The 22949-nt window shown below is 47.0% G+C and overlaps 1 protein-coding gene across 9 annotated transcripts in view; it reads right to left on the minus strand.

The window, feature by feature from the left end:
• LOC137411513 (3',5'-cyclic-AMP phosphodiesterase 4D) overlaps nucleotides 1-22949 on the minus strand; it is a 626580-nt gene that overhangs the window by 30266 nt on the left and 573365 nt on the right. For 7 of the 9 annotated variants that reach the window (XM_078769745.1, XM_078769746.1, XM_078769748.1 and 4 more), the window contains one exon: nucleotides 5345-5457. In XM_078769745.1, the coding sequence (XP_078625871.1) occupies nucleotides 5345-5457 (113 nt within the window). Of the gene's footprint in view, nucleotides 1-5344; nucleotides 5458-6051; nucleotides 6302-22949 lie in introns of those variants that run through there. The other 2 variants (XM_078769750.1, XM_078769743.1) reach the window with 2 other exon arrangements.

Below are 22949 nucleotides of genomic sequence, written 5' to 3' on the forward strand. Positions count from 1 at the left end.
GCAGTCCGACAGACGAATCAGGGTTTGGCGGATGCCAGGAGAATGCTACCTGCCCGAATGCATAGTGTCAACTGTAAAGTTTGGTGGAGGAGGAATAATGTTCTGGGGATGTTTTTCATGGATCGGGCTCGGCCCCTTAGTTCCAGTGAAGGGAAATCTTAACACTACAGCATACAATGACATTCTAGACAATTGTGTGCCTCCAACTTTGTGGCAACAGCTTGGGGAAGACCCTTTCCTGTTTCAGCATGACAATGCTCCCGTGCACAAAGTGAAGTCCACACAGAAATGGTTTGTCGAGATCGGTATGGAAGAACTCGACTGGCCTGCACAGAACTCTGACCTAAACCCCACCGAACACCTTTGGGACGAATTGGAACATCGACTGCGAGCCAGGCCTAATGGCTCAACATCAGTGCCCAACCTCACGAATGCTCTTGTGACTGAATGGAAGCAAATGAATGGAAGCTGCGGGGGACAACAATGTTCCAACATCTGGTGGAAAGCGTTCCCAGAAGAGGGGAGGCTGCAAGGGAGGGGGGGGGGGGGGGCGGGGAGACCAACTCCATATTAATGCCCATGATTTTGGAATGAGATGTTCGATGAGCACATACGGGTGTGACGTTCGGGTGTCCACATACTTTTGGCAATGTAGTGTATGTATGTATGTATGTATGTATGTATGTATGTATGTATATATGTATATATATATATAATTATATATATATATATATATATATATATATATATATATATATATATATATATATTATAATAGGCTACGGTGATTATGTCTGTCTGTCTGTCTGTCTAGGGGTGTGGCTTACTCCGTTTACAGAGTAGCTCCACCCATTCTTGGAGAGGCTTCATGTAAACAAATATCCACCATTTTATTCACTCGAATAGCTTTGGGGCCTGTTTAGTTAGGCCTGTGCTGTCTTTCTCTCTCACACAGGTTTATTTCAACTCTAATTCGATATATCATTTCATTTTTAACAGTCGCTAACATAGTTTTAGACTCGGTTGAAAAAAAAACGGGAAGATAATCCCATGAAAGTTTCCGTTTATAGAACGAAATGATTTCTCAAAGGCCTGTAAAATAAAGCCCATTCATTGAGTCACCCTCACGATTTTATCTCGAATTCACCATCTGATTTAATTTTTATCGATGGTTTTAGACTTGGTGTCAGAAATAATTGAGAACATTTACGCACACACGGGAAAATGCAGAGATATATTTTTTTAAATCACGCCACGATGATACACGAAAATACACCGCCGAAAATAACAGTGGGGGAAAATGTCGACATATATTAAAAATTCGCTTTTTCTTTTCCGTTAAGATATATTACTTTCACTTTTGATGACAGTCGTCACAAAACGACATATATTTCTTCGTTGTTATTTCATTCAACATTATTATCTGGAAGTAAAAAACTAAAATATGTTTCAGGAAATTACCGAGAGATATTTCTTCGTTTTTTAAAATTAGTTAAGTGCGCATACACTTTAAATAGGTTTATTTTGAAATCTTTAATTTTCACAATGTAATTTACTTGCCATTTGATGATTACGAAACACTTCCTCTTGAGGATCGTGACAATTCATGTCTTGCGTGGAAACTTCCATTTCCAAAATGAATGAGACGGGAGAGGAGTGAGGAGTTGGAGAGTGAGGAGCGAGGAGTTGAAGAGTGAGGAGCGAGGGGTTGGAGAGGGAGGGGCGAGGGGTTGGAGAGTGAGGAGCGAGGGGTTGGAGAGCGAGGAGCGAGGGGTTGGAGAGCGAGGAGCGAGGGGTTGGAGAGCGAGGAGCGAGGGGTTGGAGAGCGAGGAGCGAGGGGTTGGAGAGCGAGGAGCTAGGGGTTGGAGAGCGAGGAGCTAGGGGTTGGAGAGCGAGGAGCTAGGGGTTGGAGAGCGAGGAGCGAGAGGTTGGAGAGCGAGGAGCTAGGGGTTGGAGAGTGAGGAGCTAGGTGTTGGAGAGTGAGGAGCGAGGGGTTGGAGAGTGAGGAGCAAGGAGTTGGAGTGTGAGGGCCGATTGGAGCGGAGAGTGAGGAGCGATTGGAGAGGAGAGTGAGGAGCGATTGGAGAGGAGAGTGAGAAGCGATTGGAGAGGAGAGTGAGGAGCGATTGGAAGGGAGTGTGAAGAATTGGAGAGGAGTGTGAGGGATTGGAGAGGAGTGTGAGGGATTGGAGAGGAGTGTGAGGATTTATTGGAGAGGAGTGTGAGGAGGAGTGGGATTGGAGAGGTGTGAGGGTGGAGAGAGGAGAATGTCAGGTGGAGAGGAGTGAGGGGTCACAAATTATGTGAAATAAATGAATTGTTTATTACACCATTTCTGGATCTGATGAATTGCCAGTAACCATTTTGTAAAATTTAATGTGCAGCATCTAAATCAAGATGTCCAAATGTCACACACGTCCATGTCTGTGGGATTCCCACGGGTGACCCCACTAGACTGCAGCAAGAAAAAGAACGACACGGGAGAATGAGACCCTCGACGAACATGATCACAGACTCGCACAGGATGCTGCTGCAATGATGAGGAGGGTTGGAGAGGAGCGAGGGGTTTGAGAGGAGTTAGGAGTTGGAGAGTGAGGAGCTAGGGGTTTGAGAGGAGCGAGGGGTTGGAGAGCGAGGAGCTAGGGCTTGGAGAGCGAGGAGCTAGGGGTTGGAGAGGAGCGAGGGGTTGGAGAGCGAGGAGCTAGGGGTTGGAGAGCGAGGATCTAGGGGTTGGAGAGCGAGGAGCGAGGGGTTGGAGAGCGAGGAGCTAGGGGTTGGAGAGTGAGGAGCGAGGGGTTGGAGAGCGAGGAGCTAGGGGTTGGAGAGCGAGGAGCTATGTGTTGGAGAGTGAGGAGCGAGGGGTTGGAGAGCGAGGAGCGAGGGGTTGGAGAGCGAGGAGCTAGGGGTTGGAGAGCAAGGAGCGAGGGGTTGGAGAGCGAGGAGCTAGGGGTTGGAGAGCGAGGAGCTATGTGTTGGAGAGTGAGGAGCGAGGGGTTGGAGAGTGAGGAGCAAGGAGTTGGAGAGTGAGAGCCGATTGGAGCGGAAAGTGAGGAGCGATTGGAGAGGAGAGTGAGGAGCGATTGGAGAGGAGAGTGAGGAGCGATTGGAAGGGAGTGTGAAGAATTGGAGAGGAGTGTGAGGGATTGGAGAGGAGTGTGAGGGATTGGAGAGGAGTGTGAGGGATTGCAGAGGAGTGTGAGGAAATATTGGAGAGGACTGTGAGGAGGTATTGGAGGGGAGTGTGAGGAGGAGTGGGATTGGAGAGGCGTGAGGGTGGAGAGAGGAGAGTGTCAGGGGGAGAGGAGTGAGGGGTCACATATTATGTGAAATAAATAAATTGTGTTCATTACACCATTTCTGGATCTGATGAATTGCCAGTAACCATTTTGTAAAATTTAATGTGCAGCATCTAAATCAAGATGTCCAAATGTCACACACGTCCATGCCCGTGGGATTCCCACGGGTGACCCCACTAGTATATGTATATACTAATGAGGTACCCACGTGGGTAGGAGCACAAAAGGCCAAAAAAATGCTTTGAGAAATTTGATGAAAACTGCCACCCACTTTAAGACACATGTAGGGACCCCCAAAAGCTTCACAGAAAAATTGTTGGGACTGGCCCCAAAACTGTGGAAGTAGTACGGTGTAAAATATTAAAATCAATGTGCCTTTAATGATGATAATGATGACAAAATTGATAATGATGGATTACCGAACCAGCGAATGCTTCCACATGTGGTAAATGGCGAAAGTGCTAATGATGAACCAGTGAATGTGTTTACATGCAGAGAGAGCAGTTTCGTGCAGGTGGAAACTCAAGATCATAATTGTATTGAGAAATTGATGAAACCTCCCACCCACCTTGGGACACCCGCTGGGACCCCAAAAGGTTCCATAAAAAGTTTGGCGGGGCTAGCCCCAAGACTGAGGGAGTAGTTCGGGGACAGACAGATAGACACTCCTGCTTTATTATATACATATGTATTGGCGCAGGATGATTGTCAAGAATTTTAATTTTGTGCAGCTTTGTTGCAATGATTTTTTCCATAAATAGCAATTGTAAAGTGCATATGCATATGTATATGTGTGTATATATATATATATATATATATATATATACTTCAATATTCAATCTGTATACAACAAAACGATACAGAAATCAGTCTTGTCCCACAGCCTAAAAGCCCAGCACGAATCTCTCTTCAGTTACAGATACAGATACAAGTACAGATAGTTTGCATTGCCATATGCAGCATCCATGAATATCACAGAATGAGATTGGAATTATTTGAATATGAGTGCTCTCAAATAAAAGTATAATTTAACAAAAAAGAGAAGCAGACATATAAAAATGAAGATTCATGGTTTTAAAGTCAGACCACACTAGGATAAAAGCTGTTCCTGAAATGGTTGGTGGATGTTTTAATACTGCTGTACCGACGGCCAGAACGTAGTGGTTCAAACATGTTAAATGGAAGATGACTAGAATCTTTAACAATATTTGAGGCTTTGGAAAAACATCTGGACATGTAGATAACTTTGAGTGCCGGTAGGTCAACACCACTCTACAGGTTGCCTCCATCAGTGAAGGTGGATGGAGGTTATGCTTTCACCCCATCCCCTGTCTGTCTGTCTGTGAGCAGGATATCTCAAAATGTTATGGACAGATTCGGACTAAATTTGGTGGACAAGTTGGGTATGTGACAAGGAAGAATTGATTGTATTTTGGTGAGAATCCATTTCCGGATACAGGTCCGATAAATGTATTAAGTGATTCTTCACCATTGAGAGATAAGGCCAAAAAACGATATATAATACAACATGATGTTATCTCAAAAGGTTGTGGACGAGTTATGACAAAACTTGGTGAATGAGTTCAATATGTGACAAGAAAAAGCCAATTTGATTTTGGTTCAGGTCCAGATCCAGATCCGGCCTGTCATTGGGCTACAAAACACAAGCTGTTCAGTCTGGCAGAGGTATGCGCTCCACCGAGTGCCGTTCGCGTTTAAAGTGCAGCAATCATAATTTCATCCACAAATTGCCAAATTTGATCCTTTCAGCTTTTTATTGGCAGCACTCAAAATTGTCAATGTAGCTTCTTGCATCAAAACCTTATCAGCTTACAAACAGGATGTTTTTGAATGAAGACTTTGAGGAACAGGACCAACAGCTGAGGGGGTAGCTTGTACACATACACCTGGTACAGGCTGAAGCTCAAAATACAACAAAGTTTTCACAACTGACCGCATGGCTTGTCAAGCAACATTTTCCACGAACTTCAACGCGTGTACACCCAAGCGAATTAATTCATAATTCCTTCGGTTGTTTCAAGTCTCACCTTGTTGGAAGCCATCTCACTGACTGAACGATGCGTTTGGATTGTCTCTAGCTGGTCCAAACACCAGTCCAGCTCTTCCAGGGTCTCCAACGCCAGTTTATGATATCCTTCATCTGCATAAGAAAAGCAGGTAGAGGGAGAACAAAGTCGAGTGGATGTGAGATGGAATGAGAGCAATGATGTCAAAACAAGTGAAACGGTACTTGACCAATGCCATCGGTGTGACAGAAAGACTCATGAAGAACGGGTTGTTCCATACAGACATCGCATTACCCCCAACCCCTCAAGATAGATCAATATCAGTGTGAATGCTGCTTTCTGTCAGCTAATATATAACACTAGCCACAGTATTCATTGGTCATTATAGTTACAACATGAGCAAAGCAGCGCAAGGTCATTTATTGGTGGGAGAATGCAGGAGCTGTACACAGCGTGCTCGGGAAAGAAAAAGCTATTTCCTCATGCCAACATGAAAGTGTTTGCCTGGATGTGTAAACATGAGAAGCGTGCCAGCTGTGCCAGTATTGGTATGCAGTGTACACGGCAAGGCACTTCGCAGCTAATGCCTGTTTTGAGCCGCACTGAATGGTCAAGTATTTATGCGACAAAAATAAATAAACAAGCGATCAGGCCGGATTCTGGATCAAAAAGATTGTAGTCAATTGACAGACAAAAGGCAAACAAAGTGAGCAAACCAAGTATGGTACCTTTCCCCATGGTGCACGAGTGGACAGGCGCCGCAGTTAGTGCAAGACAATCCATACAGCCACACATGGCACAAGCAATGTGAAGTTGCTCAGCTCAACTCCGTCACCAGGATGTTGGACTGCTGCCTTTCCACGGTCTGGTTTACATATAATATAACCGTACCACCCATTCAGTGACGGAAGTAGGCGACGTCACGAAAGAGGGTAAAACCAGACCGATGTGTGGATGGATGGAAAACTCGCAAAGACTGGCCTGGAGTTTACATAGTGAGATCTGGAGCCTTGCCACGACATTTGATGGGAGCAATTCCAGGAGCTACAAGTTCCACACCGACCTTTGCTACGCCGAATGCTGAATTACCAAGAAACTGTCACACTGTGGCTTACGCCCAACTTGAAAGAGCAATCGTAGTTTCTAATGTTCTAATCCTTCTTATGCAACAGTGAGGCAGGCTTTGGAGAAGGGAAGTGAACATGGCATAATGTTGTCCATAACAGCAGCAGTGGAACTGGAAATATAAATAAAGTAGATTTATATTGGAAACTAATAGCTAGCAAATAAAATGAAAGGAGAATTGTGAGGCAGACAGCTTGTTTAAAAAAAAAAAATTTAAAAAGAAAAAAAAGAAGAGGAAATAAGTAAAAGTTGCTTTCATCTTCAAAACTAGATTCAGATCAACACTCCAGGCCAGGTAAGCTTCATATATATAAATATACATATATATATATATATATATATATATATATATATTGTTGCGGTTTTGTGAATAAAGGATGACCCCCCCTCGTAGGTAATCGCACCACAACATGTAGCCTCGCTTTAGTTCAGTTATTTCTTAGTAAATGTAAGCGTAGTCTCCTTTCCTGTGTTAGTTTGCATTGAGCAGGCCAGTGAGTTAGGTGATCTTTTGGGCTGGAATGCCACGTGCTAGGCCTGGAACAAGTCTGGCAAGGCCGAAGGGAGGAGCTGCAGGGAGTGGCCGGTAAGCAGCGAGCAGCCAATCGGAGCTCGAGGGGAGTGGCTCACAACGGCGGCGAGAGGAGGGGCTTGGAACATTCGGGTAGGACCGGGGAGGGGCTATATAAAACCCTGACGCGAGCCGCCAGCGTCAGAGTTTGCCCCGAACGGCAGAACGAGAGAGAGTCGCCCAGCCCCCGAGTCAGAGTCAGTCAGTCACCCACGGTTAGTGGTTGGTTCATAGTGAGAAAGAGACATTGTCGCAGCACGAGTAAAGTGCCTGTCTTGTTATAGTCGCTGTACACGAACTCTCCCCGTGCCCTGCGCTCTGCTGCTGCCTGTATTAATCGCGCCTGTGGAGACGATCCATTCCGGGCCACAGACGCCTGATCTCCATGCCTGCGCTCCCAGCACACGTGCCGTGAACACCAGAGGGCCATGCCGGGGCGAGTTGTCCAGGAGCGACCGGCGCCCAGGCGCGCGAACCTGTTCTTCCTCCTTTTCCCTGCGTGAGTGAGTGGGCCCGTGTCTGGGCATTTAACTACGACCGATTAAGCCTGCTCTGTGTCTCTTCGCCTGTATAACTGTAAATAAACCTGTTCTTCCTTCTATTTGATCGTCCCCGTCAGTTCCATCTATTGGCCTAGCATCGCACGAATAGAACCGCTCGAATCGGGTTCAATAAAAGTAACGGCACGAGTCACGTGATACGCAAACCACTCGGCGTATTCGATTAGCGTAGCTTGTGCGAGGTCCAGTCCCCGTTTTCGTGGCAGCGTGGGTACCAAAGGTACGTGTGGAGTCGACCCGATACCCTTTCCCGCGCTCGCTACGGGAGTGGCGACTCGGCCTCGTGGACACAAAGACCCGACGGGGAAAAGGGGTTTAACCCCCCCCCCCCCTCTGTACGTCGACGGGCTTCGGGAGATACGCAACAAATTGGTGTCAGGAGTGGGATAAATTGGACCTATAGTGCGCTTCACGCACTCGAAATTATGAGCGCACGAAATTTAGTGTTAAAAATCAAATTTATATTTGTACGATGGCGAGCCAAGACGGTCAAATGCCGGTGGGAATAATGGAGGATGAGGTAGAATTAATGGCCCAGGACCGGCAGGGACAGTTGGTAGAGGAGGAAAATTGATGAGGGTGCGGCAGCAGAGGTTGAAAATGGCGATGCCTCGCATGTGGCAGCGAGAGCCGAGCCCGCGGCACCAATGGATATGGCCCTTTTTATGGCGCAGGTCACGGCGTGCCTCAGTGAATTGAAAGAAATGGGGGACAAATCCACCCGGGAAATGGAAAAATTGGGGGAGAAATCCACCCGGGAAATGGAAAAATTGGGGGAGAAATCCACCCGGGAAATAAAGGAAATGAAAGATGGGTTAAATGGGTTGGAAAACAAAATGGATGTCCAGAGGGGGGAATCCAGGTGTGATCTGCAGAAGATGAGGGCAGAGTCGAGAAAGGACATGAAAAAGGCAGGGGAGGACATTGGGGGCAGGTTGAGCGGGAAGGTCGCGGTGCTAAGCGACGAGATGAAGCGATACGGGGAGCGCGTGGGGAGCGAGCTTGAGCGAAGCACAGCCAAGTTGACCGGGGCTATGGGAGTAGCGACACGGGGTGAAGAGGAGCCGGTGATCGTCAAATTGGGAAAGAAAATTTTGGGGGCGCCGAGGAAGGTCAAATTGGAAGACTAAATTTTGGGGGCGCCGACGATCGTCAAGTTGGAGGAGATAACGCGGGAAAAAGAAGAAACAATTGGGGTTAAAGAGACAGGAGAGACAGGCAGTAAATCACGGGAGGTGGTGATGGAGCCTGAACAAAGTTCGTGCTTGTACCGTGATGCCGTGCTTGCATCACAAAATAAAAAGTTTGCAGGTGCTGGCGGAGAAGGAGGGCCCCAAGGTGAGTAGCGCAAATGGTGGGAATGTGTTTGGGAGCGGGTGCTCGGCGCGCTTGGGACAGAGGTGAGACCCGGACGTTCGCGGAAGGCCCATTGTGCGGTGTGAGAGGGAGTGCGTGGAGTGAGAGTGTGTTACGGAGTGTGTAACGGAAGAGTGTGCACCAGAGTGTGCGATGGCCGAGTGTGTACCGGAGAAGTATGCACCAGAGTGTGTGATGGCCGAATGTGTAAAGGAAGCGTGTGCACTGGAGTGTGCGATGGCCGAGTGCGTGGAACGACAGTGTGCACCGGAGTGTGCGATAACGGAGTGTGAGGGAGAATGCACACCGGAGTGTGTGCGGGAAGAGTGTGCACTGGAGAGTGAGGCAGAATGCACACCGGAGAGTGTGTGGGGAGAGTGTGTACGGGAAGAGTGTGCACAGGAGAGTGAGGAAGAATGCACACCGAGGCCCCGCGCAGTGATGGAGCCCGGCACCTGGGCCCATCAATCCCTTCCCCCTTGGATCGAAAATGCCGGACGGACACCCCATACAGGTGACCAACCACCCGCATGGATCGCTCGGCCCTGCGAGGCCGAGCCGTGATAACGAACCTCCATGAATGGGGGCTCATAGTGTAAAGGACTGAGAGTAGTTTACCCCACGTGGAGGAATGGTAGTGTCACCATTCCTCACTCAGGGGGGCCCATGAGCATTAATTTAGGGGGATGGCAATGTTAGGCCCATGGAGGGGCCAGCAATGGTTGCCTCCATGGGGCACCGAAGCTAGCCGAGGGAGGGCTAGGATAATGTTAGGGATTTAGAAGACTGTAGAGACTGAGATTTAAGCAGTGACACCTGAACTATAGAGGGGACGTAGAGAGTTTAGGTGGATGTTAAAGGAAAGGGAGTGCATAGTGTAAAGGGACGACGAGGGAAGCACGAGTTTTAGGGGAAATTAGTTAGATAGATGATGCTGTGTGTTTGAGGAATTGTGTTGTCGTATAAATGGAATTGTGTTGAGGTGTGTGAGAAAAATGGTGTGCAAGATATTTGGTGTGTGAATAAAAGGTGTGGAATGATTGGTGTGGAGTGCATGGTGCGAAGGAGTGAATGGGGGGAGTGGAACCCATTCACGAAAGCCCGGGGTGGGTAGTGTAAAGCCAGGTAGAGGGCGTAGGTAATTGCATGGATATTGACACCTGTGGTGCTGTTGGTGGAAAAGTAGTGCTTTGTAGGGTGCATGAGACTGTGGAATGGCTGGGCGTGTGGCTTAATTGGTGTATATGGTTATTGGGGCACTCCGCCACTGGTAGTTTGTCGGCCAGGTGAGGCCGTAGGTAGGCTCTGGGAGCCGGTTAGGGTAGTTGTGAGTGGGGCCCGAGGATCCCAGGAGAGGACCCGGGTAGCCGATGCCAAGGTGGGCATAGAGGGGGTAAGAGCCAGGAAGGGCCTTTCCCAGTTAGGTAGTCGCAGGAGCAGGCAAGCTCGGGAGGCGGCTTCAGTGGCGGAGGTGCGCAGGTAGGTAGATCTGCTAGTGGAGCCACACGACCCAGCCCCGAAATTGTGCGAGGGCACAGTAAGAAAATTTGCGGGGTGAGACCCAAATTCGGAGAGCACCACAGTGTGGGCAATGGGAATTCGGGTTCTGAGAACCACAGAGTTTAAAGAGGCCAATTGGCAGGGTATGACCCCGGTGTTACGGATTTGTCACTTCCGTTGTTGTGGTTCTCATCCACTGTAAACATTTTTGGTTGCATGTACTATTATTGTTATCGTTTAAGTGAATTGGAGATAGCTGTTTTCAAAAGGTAAAAAAAGTTAGTGTTTTAAAAGAAACCGGAAACCGGATCGGGAACCGGACAAAAAAAAAGAAAAGAAGAAGAGGAAAAGGAGGCGGAGCGAGTAAGGTCGGAGAAGTAGCCGAGCTGCTTTGAGGTCTGGAGCAAACGCTGGCGAACGGGGGTTACTAGCGAACTTTGGGGTTTCCTGGGAAAGGGATTCCTGCAACAGAGTTGTTATCGCTGTGACAGATAAACCTGCGTGACAGGTTTTGTGGTTGATTCTGAAGAGAATCATTGGAGTGCCGTTACGTCTCGAGAACGGACCGTTGGCCATTTTGCCTCGTGCCTGATTTTGCATCGCTCCAGGTTTTTCACCTCGCTTCAGCCATTTCACGACATCCAGACGTTAACCTTGTGTGTGTGTGTGTGTAACGTGGATTTTGAGTGTGAATTTGCGGTTCGCCGATTGGGAGCCGTTGAACATCCATACCCGAAGGTGTGATTTCCCAGCCGCCTCTTGAGGACACTTTTGCCTATCTTTGGCAGTGTGACTGTCAACCGAGCGGGATTCTGGTCTCGATACAACATCGTTCTGACGATCACTGGAGCGTGGATCGACTTTGGTTTGAAGCTGGGACAGAGACATTGGGAATGTTATTTTCGCTCACTTGGAGCACAGTGAGTTATATTGTACGAAACTGATGGTACCATCATAGGAATGATATATTGGTTGTACAATTGATTAATATTGTTATTGTACTGTTATTTTTGTGTGACCTTAATACAATACTTGTTTGTTGGTAACAATTGGTGTGGTTTCACCATTGATCTTTGACATACAGAATAACACATCCTTCTGCCGTGACTCCTCTCGGGGCTCGGAGGTACACCATGACCGGGGTTTGGGGAGGAGCACATAACACCCGGGTTGTTTAAAAGTAAATGTTACGAGAGTAGTTGGGATGAGAAATCCCTTCGCACCATACACAGCCAGTCACCGAGGAGGACGAGCTCCACACCGAGGCTCTGTGGACTGTTTGAGTGGTAAGACGCATCACGATGCAAGTAAGACATTATTGTGTTCCATCCCTTCCTTCCTGGGAGGGATTGGGAGACGAATTTGGAATAGAGGGGTTGTGGGAGACAAGTCGTAGAGACGGATTGTAAATACAAGGGGGGCTAGGGTAGTGTGGCCAACGGTGGGGGGTACGGACGGATAGGGACGAGTTTGGTCTGCTCGCTCTACCGCGTCCCTCGCACCGCACCAGGCATGGTGGTGCCTGGTCACCTTGTTTTTTGTGTGCCACTGTGCCTTTCCGTTTGCTTGTTGCGCTTCGTCTTCCCCCCACCCCAGGACCATTTTGGGGGCCGAACCATGCAGCACAATCACACCTGTGCAGCATCCATTCTGCACTGTCACACCTGTGCAGCCGAACTGTGCAGCACCTTGCTGCCAGTCCTCTTGCTGCACCTGTGCATCCGACCTGTGCAGTACTTTGCTGCCAAACTCCACCTTGCTGCACCCTTGTCATACTAATGGACCACAAGCCTTGTGACCTCGCACCTCTGCTGTGCAACATCTTGCTGCAAAATCATCTTGCACCTTTCGGACCACTTGTTTGAGTGGCACTAATGCCATGCAGTTGGACCACGTGGGAGTGGCCCTGCTTGGCAAAGAAAAATAAAAGCAATTGTGTGCAATTTTGCTATTGTGTGCTCGGAGTGAGGAAGATGGAAGCTTAGATGGCCCTGATGCTTCAAACGGCCTGTATGCCGGTCAGGGCCAGCCAGTTTTGTTACCCGCACACAGAAGACGCAAGATGCAAGATGCAAGCAGCAAGTACCATCCGTATGAGTGTGTTTTGTTTTTCTCCCCTCCAATTCTCTTTTCCAAAGTACAGGTCCTGGGTCATAGAATTGTAAATAAAGTTAAGTTCTCTGCAATGTAAATATAAGAATGTGCCCACCGGCTCTGTGTTTAGTTTGAAAATTCGGGAAATACTCGGGTAGTTGTGGGTGTGAATCTGTTAGAATAGCTGCTCAACGCAATAGGGGGGACATATCTAGTGTTAAAAATGTCGCACACATGGGTCAGAATAAATGCTAGGGGGGATTACACCTACAGTCATGTGAAAAAGTAAGTACACCCCATGTAAAGTTTTGACTTTTTCAACATATTTCAACATACAGCTATTTGATCTTCATTTCAACAATATTGACAGATATAGGTGATATAATATAACAAATATCATGAAACATTTTGATTTTGTAGTCCATTGTATAATTTAAATAAACACAAATGCAAATTTCGCATGTGGAAAAAGTAAGTACACCTCCACATTTATCACTACTTCAAATACCTAAAATTAGAATCAGGTGCACCAGCTCAGGTGCAAATGATTAGAACATCGTTAGAGAGCGTCTTGGAGGAACATGTCTTATTTAAACCTCAGACATTTCGTTTGGGTTTGCTCTTTGTTGTTGAAGTGTGCGGCGTCACCATGCCGAGATCAAGAGAGCTCTCTGAGGCCTTCAGAAAGAAGGTTATAGATGCCTACGAGTCTGGGAAGGGATTTAAAAAGATCTCCAAACAATTTGAAATCAATCATTCGACTGTCCGGAAGATCATCTACAAGTGGAGAAGATTCCAAACAACTGCTAACTTGTTCAGGCCAGGCCGCCCCAGCAAGTTCAGCCCGAGAGCAGACCGCAAGATGCTGAAATAAGTCTCTAAGAACCCCAGAATGTCATCACAGGACCTACAGGTAGCTCTTGCCACTGTTGATGTCAAAGTGCACCAGTCTACCATTAGAAAGAGGCTGCACAAATTTGATCTACATGGGAGGTGTGCCAGGAGGAAACCTTTGCTGTCCAGAAAGAACATCAGGACAAGACTAAAGTTTGCCAATGAACACCTAGGCAAAGACCAGCACTTCTGGAACAATGTGCTCTGGACAGATGAGTCAAAGGTAGAGCTGTTTGGCCACATTACCAGAAGACATGTTTGGGGAAAACCAAAGACAGCATTTGACCACAAGAACCTGATACCAACTGTAAAGCATGGTGGTGGAAATATTATGGTTTGGGGAAGCTTTGCTGCATCAGGGCCTGGGCAGCTCACCATCATGGAATCCACTATGAATTCTTCATTGTACCAGAGGGTGCTTGAGGATAATGTGAGGCCATCTGTCGGAAAGGTGAAGCTCAACCGAAGGTAGACCTTGCAACACGACAATGACCCTAAACATACCAGTAAATCCACCAAGGAATGGCTGAAAAGAAAGAAATGGAGGGTTCTGGAATGGCCAAGTCAAAGCCCGGATCTAAATCCCATTGAGATGTTGTGGGGGGATTTGAAACGAGCTGTGCATGCAAGAAACCCCTCAAACATCGCACAGCTGAAAGAATTCTGCATGGAGGAGTGGGCAAAAATTTCTCCCAGTCGATGTCAGAGACTGGTAGACAGTTATAAGAAACGCCTACTTGAGGTTGTTTCTGCCAAACGGGGCAATACCACCTATTAGAGCCAAGGGTGTACTTACTTTTTCCACATGCGAAATTTGCATTTATGTTTATTTAAATTATAGAATGGACTACAAAATGTAAATGTTTCATGATATTTGTTATATTATATCACCTTTATCTATCAATATTGTTGAAATGAAGATCGAATAGCTGTATGTTGAAATATGTTGAAAAAGTCTAAACTTTACATGGGGTGTACTTACTTTTTCACGTGACTGTATGTATCACATTTAAAAGTAATGTTAAACTTGCATGCCAGGCTATACCGGTCGTTCCATTGTTGGGGTCGACTCGGCAGAAGTCTGGTGAGAGAGGGGTGTAGTGTTGCGGTTTTGTGAATAAAGGATGACCCCCCCTCGTAGGTAATCGCACCACAACATGTAGCCTCGCTTTAGTTCACTTATTTATTCGTAAATGTAAGTGTAGTCTCCTTTCCTGTGTTAGTTTGCGTTGAGCAGGCCAGTGAGTTAGGTGTTCTTTTGGGCTGTAATGCCACGTGCTAGGCCTGGAACAAGTCTGGCAAGGCCAAAGGGAGGAGCTGCAGGGAGTGGCCGGTAAGCAGCGAGCAGCCAATCAGAGCTCGAGGGGAGTGGCTCACAACGGCGGCGAGATGAGGGGCTTGGAACATTCGGGTAGGACCGGGGAGGGGCTATATAAAACCCTGCCCCGAGTCACCAGCGTCAGAGATTGCCCCGAACGACAGAACGAGAGAGAGTTGCCCAGCCCCTGAGTCAGAGTCGGTCAGTCACCCAAGGTTCGTGGTTGGTTCATAGTGAGAAAGAGACATTGTCGCAGCACGAGTAAAGTGCCCGGCTTGTTATAGTCGCTGTACACGAACTCTCCCTGTGCCCTGCGCTCTGCTGCTGCCTGTATTAATCGTGCCTGTGGAGACAATCCATTCCGGGCCACAGATGCCCGATCTCCCTGGCTGCGCTCCCAGCACACGTGCCGTGAACACCAGAGGGCCACGCCGGGCGAGCTGTCCGCGAGCAATCGGCGCCCAGGCGCATTTGGCACGCGAACCTGTTCTTCCTCCTTTTCCCTGCGTGAGTGAGTGGGCCCGTGTCTGGGTGATAAGTTCAGACCGATTAAGCCTGGACTGGTCTCCCATCCAATGGAGACCAATTAAGCCAATCATCTGGACTGGTCTCCCATCTCTACCGCCTCTGACATCAACTCATCCTGGGAATTCTTTCAAAGTAAATTGTTCTCTCTCATGCACAGATTTATCCCATCTCGTCTTCAGTTGTCATACCCTTCCTCCCGTCCATGGTACACGGAATCTTGTACTGAGGCTGTTGCCCTGAAACAACTTGCTTTCGTCTCCTGGAAAGCAAATCCAACGGAAGGAAATCTCATTTCCTTTCACAAAGCCCGAAACAAGTGTGTGTCCACCCTCAGGAGAGCCAGGAAACAATATCTCACCGTTCTCAAGACCGAACTCTCTTATCTGTCTCCCTCTTCCAAATCCTGGTGGCGTCTGGTCAAATCTGTTTCTGGTGTTTGTTCCCCCTCCATCCCCTCCCTCACCTCAAACGGCGTAACGGCTGACTCCGCACGTGAAAAAGCTGAATGCCTCAACTCTGTGTTTGCCTCTAAATCTTGTGTCCCAAACCCATCCCTCTCTGTACCCACCGTACCCAGTCGTACCCAGCTGCTCCTGGACTCTGTGTCCTTTCCTCCTGACAAGGTGGAAAAGTTTCTGTCAACCCTCGACTCTGATTCTGCAACTGGTCCTGACGGCATCAGCCCACGGGTCCTAAAATCATGTTCTTCTGCTCTTTCACTCCCTCTTTCTGCTCTCTTCACCCTCTCTTTTGCTCAAGGTCATCTGCCATCTGCTTGGAAATCAGCCAACATCACCGCTTTGCACAAAAAAGGTGCAAAAACAGATCCCAGCAACTACAGACCAATCAGCCTTCTCCCAATTATCAGCAAAGTCATGGAATCCATCATTGCTTCAGATATGAAATCTTTCCTCTTCTCCAATGGCTTGATCTCTGATCATCAATTTGGTTTCAGACCTGGTCACTCTACTCTGGACATGCTGTTTCTGCTTTCTCAACAATGGATGGAGGTCCTCAACGCCAAACAGGAAATTTGAGCTGTCTCCCTTGACATTTCACGTGCCTTCGATACGGTCTGGCACCCTGCTCTGCTCACCAAACTCTCCTCCTTTGGTATCCATGGAAATCTCCACGCATGGCTGGCGGACTTCCTCTCTGGTCGTAGTCAACGTGTGGCCCTGAATGGGTTTCTCTCATCTCCTCTTCCTGTTCAGGCTGGAGTTCCCCAAGGTAGTGTTCTGGGCCCTGTGCTTTTTCTGGTCTTCATCAATGATCTCTCTGACTCTCTTGAAAATCCTCTCTATCTCTTTGCTGACGACTCTACTCTCTGTCGCTCCATTCCTCATCCCTCAGATCGGCAGTCTGCAGCCTCCTCACTCTCTGCAGACCTGGACAAAATCACAGACTGGGCAAACAAATGGAACATGTCTTTCAATCCTGATAAATCTCACACTCTTACGATGTCTCTCCGAAAAGACCGACTGGAAAACCCACCCATCCACTTTCTGAATAATCCTCTCCAAGAAGTTCTGTCACTCAAGCTTTTGGGTCTCACTATTTGCCATGATCTTTCCTGGGAAAACCACATTTCAAATCTGGCCTCCAAAGCCAGTCGCCGACTGGGCATCCTCCGTCGTGCGAAGTCCTTCCTTGGCACACCTGAGCTCCTCACCACATACAAGGCTTTCATCCGCAGCTCTATGGAATACTGCTCTCCCCTCTGGTCTGGTGCTCCTGCCTCACACCTAGCCGGTCTTCACGCTGTTGAAACCAAAGCGTTCAGAATCATTGGAATCTCCCGCGATGAAGCTAACTCCAAGGGCCTTTCACTCACTCACCGCAGGCAGGTTGGTGGTCTTTCCGTCTTCTACCGACTCCTCTCTGGCCTTGCCCCCCCAGCCCTCTCTGGGCTCTGCCCCCCAAATATGCCTACAGGTCGCACAAGATCTGCCTGCAACCCTCTTATGGTTAAACTGCCAAAATCAAGACTTTCTGCTCACCTTCACTCCTTCATTCCTCTTTTCTCCCGCCTCTGGAACAAACTCCCTCACTCTCTTCAATCCCACTCCACCCTCCAGGTCTTTAAAACAGCTGTTCACCACCATCTCTTATCCTCCCCCATCCAAAACCTTGATCTTTTCTACCCCCACTAATTTCGGTCCCCTTGTGTTTTATACCTCTCCCCCCGCCCCCCTCCCCTTCCCACGCCTCCTGCCCCCAAGCCCTCTCCCTCCCACACTTCTCCCTGCTCTCAAATGTTGTGGTTGTGTGCTTCCCCTTCTCTCCCCATCTTGTCTTCCGCTCCCTCTTTTTGTATATTTTGTTTGTCTGGTTGATTTGTTTGTGAAATAAATGTTAGCTCTTTCACGAGCCTCGATTCAGTATACAAAAAAAAACAAAAAAAAAAACCCTGCTCTGTGTCTCTTCGCCTGTATAACTGTAAATAAACCTGTTCTTCCTTCTATTTGATCGTCCCAGTCAGTTCCATATATTGGCCTAGCATCGCACGAACAGAACCGCTCGAATCGGGTTCAATAAAAGGTAACGGCACGAGTCACGTGATACGCACACCGCTCGGGCGTATTTGATTAGCGTGGCTTCTGCAAGGTCCGGTCGCCGTTTTCATGGCAGCGTGGGTACCAAAGGTACGTGTGGCATCGACCCGATACCCTTTTCCACGCTCACTGCGGGAGTGGCGACTCGGCCTCGTGGACACGAAGACCCGAGGGGGAAAAGGGGTTTCACCCCTCCTCTGTACGTCGACGGGCTTCGGGAGATCCGCAACAATATATATATATACATATCTATATGTATATATACAGGGTGATTATCTATATATATCTATATATATCTATATATCTATATATATATACATATATATATATATATATATAATAAATATATATATATATATATATATATATATATATATATATATATATATATATATACATATATATATATATATATATATACATACATACATACATACATACATATACATATACAGACTTGGCATTTAATATGGAATTTTTTTTTTTCTTGACGGGTTTACTTTCTTAACTCGGTACATCAATCTGGTGTTTCTTTTACACTTCGGTGATAAAGAACCATGTCACTGATTGTCTGTCGCAGCAAGACGTCAATAACAGGATTATATCACAGGTGGCGTGACAAAATGTACGGACAAGTACATTTGACGATTGGCTTCACAATCGGGTATATAAGGGTTGTTGCGTTCTGTATTAGTGGAAAACAACTGCTGCACGTCTACAAAAGTTATTGCCGCTTCCCCTGGAGATGGTCCGTCAACTCGACAATGCTGTTTGTCATTTAGTGGTGGCTTTACGAAATTACGGCATGAAACAGCGTGCTATTGCTCGGCAGTATGGCATCACTCAAGGTGAGGTGTCAAAGATCCTGAAACGAAATGCTCAGAGGGATGTCCCTACTCCAATACCAAGGTCAGGACGTCCCGCAGAACCACAAGGAGGGATGATCGCCAGCTGCACCGGTTAGTCCGCAATGGCCGTACCAAGTCAGCTAATCGGCTTAGGGCTGAGTGGCAGCAACTGACAAATGTGCCTGTATCCAGAAGGCTAGTCAACCAACGACTGGTTCAAGCAGGCTATCGTGCCAGGCATCCCCTGAGAAAGCCACGTCTGACCAGACAACACCGCCAGCGCCGATTGCAGTGGGCCAGAGAGCACCGTCAATGGCAGCCAGGACACTGGAATCACGTGATCTTCAGTGACAAGTCTAGATTTCTGGTCTATCGTCAATATGGCCACGTCCGAGTGCGCAGACAAGTGCATGAAGCCTACTACGAAGATTGTATAGTGCCAAGAGTCCAAGCTGGAGGTGGTGGGGTGACCGTTTAGGCTGCTTTTCATGCAGGGGCAAAACTGATCTGGTTGTTCTGAATGGAAACCTGAACCAGTTCAAGCACAGGGCCATTCTGGAAGAAACATTGCTTCCATTTGTTCGTGCAGCCTTTCGAGGAAACTTTGTCTTCCAAGATGACAATGCACGGCCTCATCGTGCTCGCATGATCCAACACTTTCTTGCTGACCGTGGTGTATAGCATATGGAGTGGCCTGTCATGTCCCGGGAATATGAATCCGATCGAGAACTTGTGGGCAGAATTAACGCGTCAAATCGACAACTTGGACCAGCAGCCTGCCTCTGTGCGTGAATTGCAGCAGGCTATTGTAACTGCATGGCAAGCGATTCCTGTCCAAACCTTGGCAAATCTCGTGAACAGCATGCCTCAACGTGTGCGTGCTCTCCTGAATGCTCGTGGGGGTTACACGAAGTACTGAACTGTAATTTTACTGTCCATAATCCCAGTCGTAATTTAACTTTTGTTTTTGTTCAAAAATTTTTTTGGCTAATGTGCAAAATAAAGAGATATTTCTGGAAAACGCACAGAAGTTTAACAGTACTGTCTGTGAATTGAGTTCGATATCAGTTTACATCACTTTCAAGGATCAATTTATTTGCTTCGAAATGTCAAATGTGGTTTTTGTTTCTTTTAAAGGTCACATTAACAAAATCTAGAATAATTTCAACATAATTCCAACGAACTTTTGGTTCTAAGTCATCTTGAAAAGTAAGTTCACCCCCACAAAAAAAAGATTCCATATTAAATGCCAAGTCTGTTTTTATATATATATATATATATTGTTGTGGATATGAGAATGTTTTTTTTTTTATTGTTGTGGTAAAATGTTGTTGTAAAATATCACCCCTCCTCCCTCCGTTTGTGGTTGTATAAAGGTCAAAGGGCGTTCCCGTAGTTAGTCCATAAAACATACATGCAGGACACGATATATCTTTTTTGACAGTTATATCCTTATTCTGTGTATCTAGTGTAAGGCTGTGTCTTCCATTAATTGAAATACTCCATTGCACCAAGTGAAATAAGATAGATTCCCTTTCATTCCCATTCCCAAAACCTCCATTTCCAACTGCGTCATTGCCATTCGCATTGCCAACTACAATTGCCGCCATTAAGCTTGGTCAGCTCGGGGAAGAAGGGCGTGCCCGCCATCGTCATAGAGGGGAGGAGTGAGCCAGCCCCGAACAACCAACCAAGTACAAGGGGTTTGGCTTGAGAGGGCGGAGAGAGAACGCTCGGGGAGGTTCGCGAAGGTTCGAGGGTGTGGCCCTATATAACCCGCGGCCCCGACGCCCCCAAGATAGTTGAGTTGAAAAGAGTTGAGTTGAGTTGAAAAGAGTTGAGTTGAGTTGAGAAGAGTTGAGTAAGGGATCCCTGAAAGAGCAGCTTCAGCCACCGCAGCTTCAGCCACAGCAGTTTCAGCCCCAGCAGCTTCGGGGCCTTGACGGCAGTTTCGAGCGAGGCCGCGAAGGAACGGCGGCTGCTAAACGCGCCGATCGAGAGAGGGCGGCGGCTGCTCATCCCCGACCCGACCGTGCTGCGGTTCCAGCTGGACCTTCCTCCCCCTCCAGCCATCCACCTCCTGCCATTCCTGTCATCATTCCCCGCATGAGTCTGTCTTTTGTTTGTTCTGTCCCAGGGTATTAATTAAGACTGTAGGTAAGCTAGCATTGCACTGTGTCTCTGATTTCTTCTGTATATTATTTTATTATCTTTCCTTCTCCTTGGTTTTTTTGGCCCTGCAAATAGTAAATAAATTATATTTGTATTCCTTACCCTTTGTCTTTCTTCTTCTTCACATCCTTCGCTTTAGTCTTTTCCCCATTGAATATCTGTGGCGCGATTCGGCCAACGTTCAGGAATTGGGTTAGTCGGGGTAACTGTTAGGGCCGCGGCGCCATCCGCTCGGCAAATCAACATCTTATCCGCGGTCCGTAACAATATATATATATATATATATATATATATATATATATATATATATATATATATATATATATATATATATATATATATTATATATACATATATATATTATATATACAAGTGTTTGTTTGTGTGATTGTATGTACTAGGGCATGCCCGTACTATATATATATCTAAAATTATATCCCCCCCCTCTATTTACATGAAATGGTTTGGTCCATTCGCAAAGCCAAAGCGAACGGCTTGCGAGTACGGTGACAATCCCCCCCCTCTATTTACATGAAATGGTTTGGTCCAAAGCGAACGGCTTGCGAGTACGGTGACAATCCCCCCCCCCTCTATTTACATGAAATGGTTTGGTCCAAAGCGAAGGGCTTGCGGAGTTTGGTAAAGAAATTGCCATAGCGTGCACAAACGCGCAGGAAAGCGAAAGAATCGCAAATTAGTTTTAATTAGTTTTAAAACATAGTTTAACGCCAACATAGCGGCAACATAGTTTGCCAACGTGAAATAAATGAATACGCTCTCAAATGTGCCGTCCGAGGCAGAGTCTGTTCGCCACGTTCGGCACACGTGATAACTCGCTGCTCTCTGATTGGTTGAATCGTTTTTTGGACATAGCTCGGTAACTACTTGTCCGATTAATATGAAACCTTGAAAAGGCACATCCTCGGGTCCCCAGCAATATACCTGGCAAGTTTCAAGTATATCGGACCCGTGGTTGTCGAGAAACAGCGGTCACAGACAAACACACAGACATACACACATACACACACACACACACACACACACACACACACACACACACACACACACAGAGATTACTGGAATTATAGATAGATGTCTGTATGTTATGCTTTCGCAGCCCAACCGTCGTGCCGAGACGCCCCAAATTTTGAGTGCAGGTACTGCGAATTGGCAAGGCTTTAAGCTACCACACATTAGCCTTGACATCTGTTTTGAGGCCACCAAAGGCCACTTTAAATTACAGCATATATTGGGATGTGGGGTGAGGGATTGCTGCCGCAGGCCGGTAGGCAAAAAGTAACCACCATGAGACCAATAAATCCAAAGATTTTCAATGTCCAACGCGTCCCTAAAACACCAATGAGAAAACCTCACCCAACCGGGCAGCACCGCATACTCCCCTCCTCCCCGGCAGCACCCGGAAGCCCCTTCTGGTAACAAACACACCACCCTACTGCCTTAGCGCTGCTTTTCTCAATAACAAAACAACTACTACCCATACCAATAGCTTATGACACGTCTCACAATGTACTCTATTAAATAACAACTGAAAGGCGTTTTTGGATTGAATAAGGGCTAAACACTTCAAAGTACCTCACCTCCCATGATGGTTAAAACACCTTCATCGACTTTCAGGTGATAAAACCATGATTGGACCTGTCCACCAAAGCAGATGGAAAATATATCCCGGTAATTCATGAAGAAAAGTATTCCATAATACATCTCACAAGCTTTACCGTGAAAGGTATTTTCTCAGTAGATCTGGATATACAGTACGGCCTCCTCTAAACTACCTCCTATTTACCCTTTTCCAGCAGCCATTGCAGACCAGTTGCTTGTCAAAATTTTTTCTGGCTTAAAAGTTGGCATATGAAACTTAGCGAGGTAGCAGATGATAGAAGGCAACCTACAGACAGTGGGGCAGTGGGAGAAGATGTGGATGTAAAACGAGAAAGACGAGATAGAATGGGGAAGGAAAAATAGCAGCCTGCAAAGAGATGAGGTTTAATGAGGGCTAGAAAATAGTATTGGTAAAGATGGAAGATTATACCACCAAGACTGCCTTTACCAGCCTCGGTGGTTTAAATGATTAGAGTGGCCGCTCT

Source organism: Myxine glutinosa, chromosome 1 (assembly GCF_964187855.1).
Source record: "Myxine glutinosa chromosome 1, kmMyxGlut1.1, whole genome shotgun sequence".
Classification (NCBI taxonomy): domain Eukaryota; kingdom Metazoa; phylum Chordata; class Myxini; order Myxiniformes; family Myxinidae; genus Myxine; species Myxine glutinosa.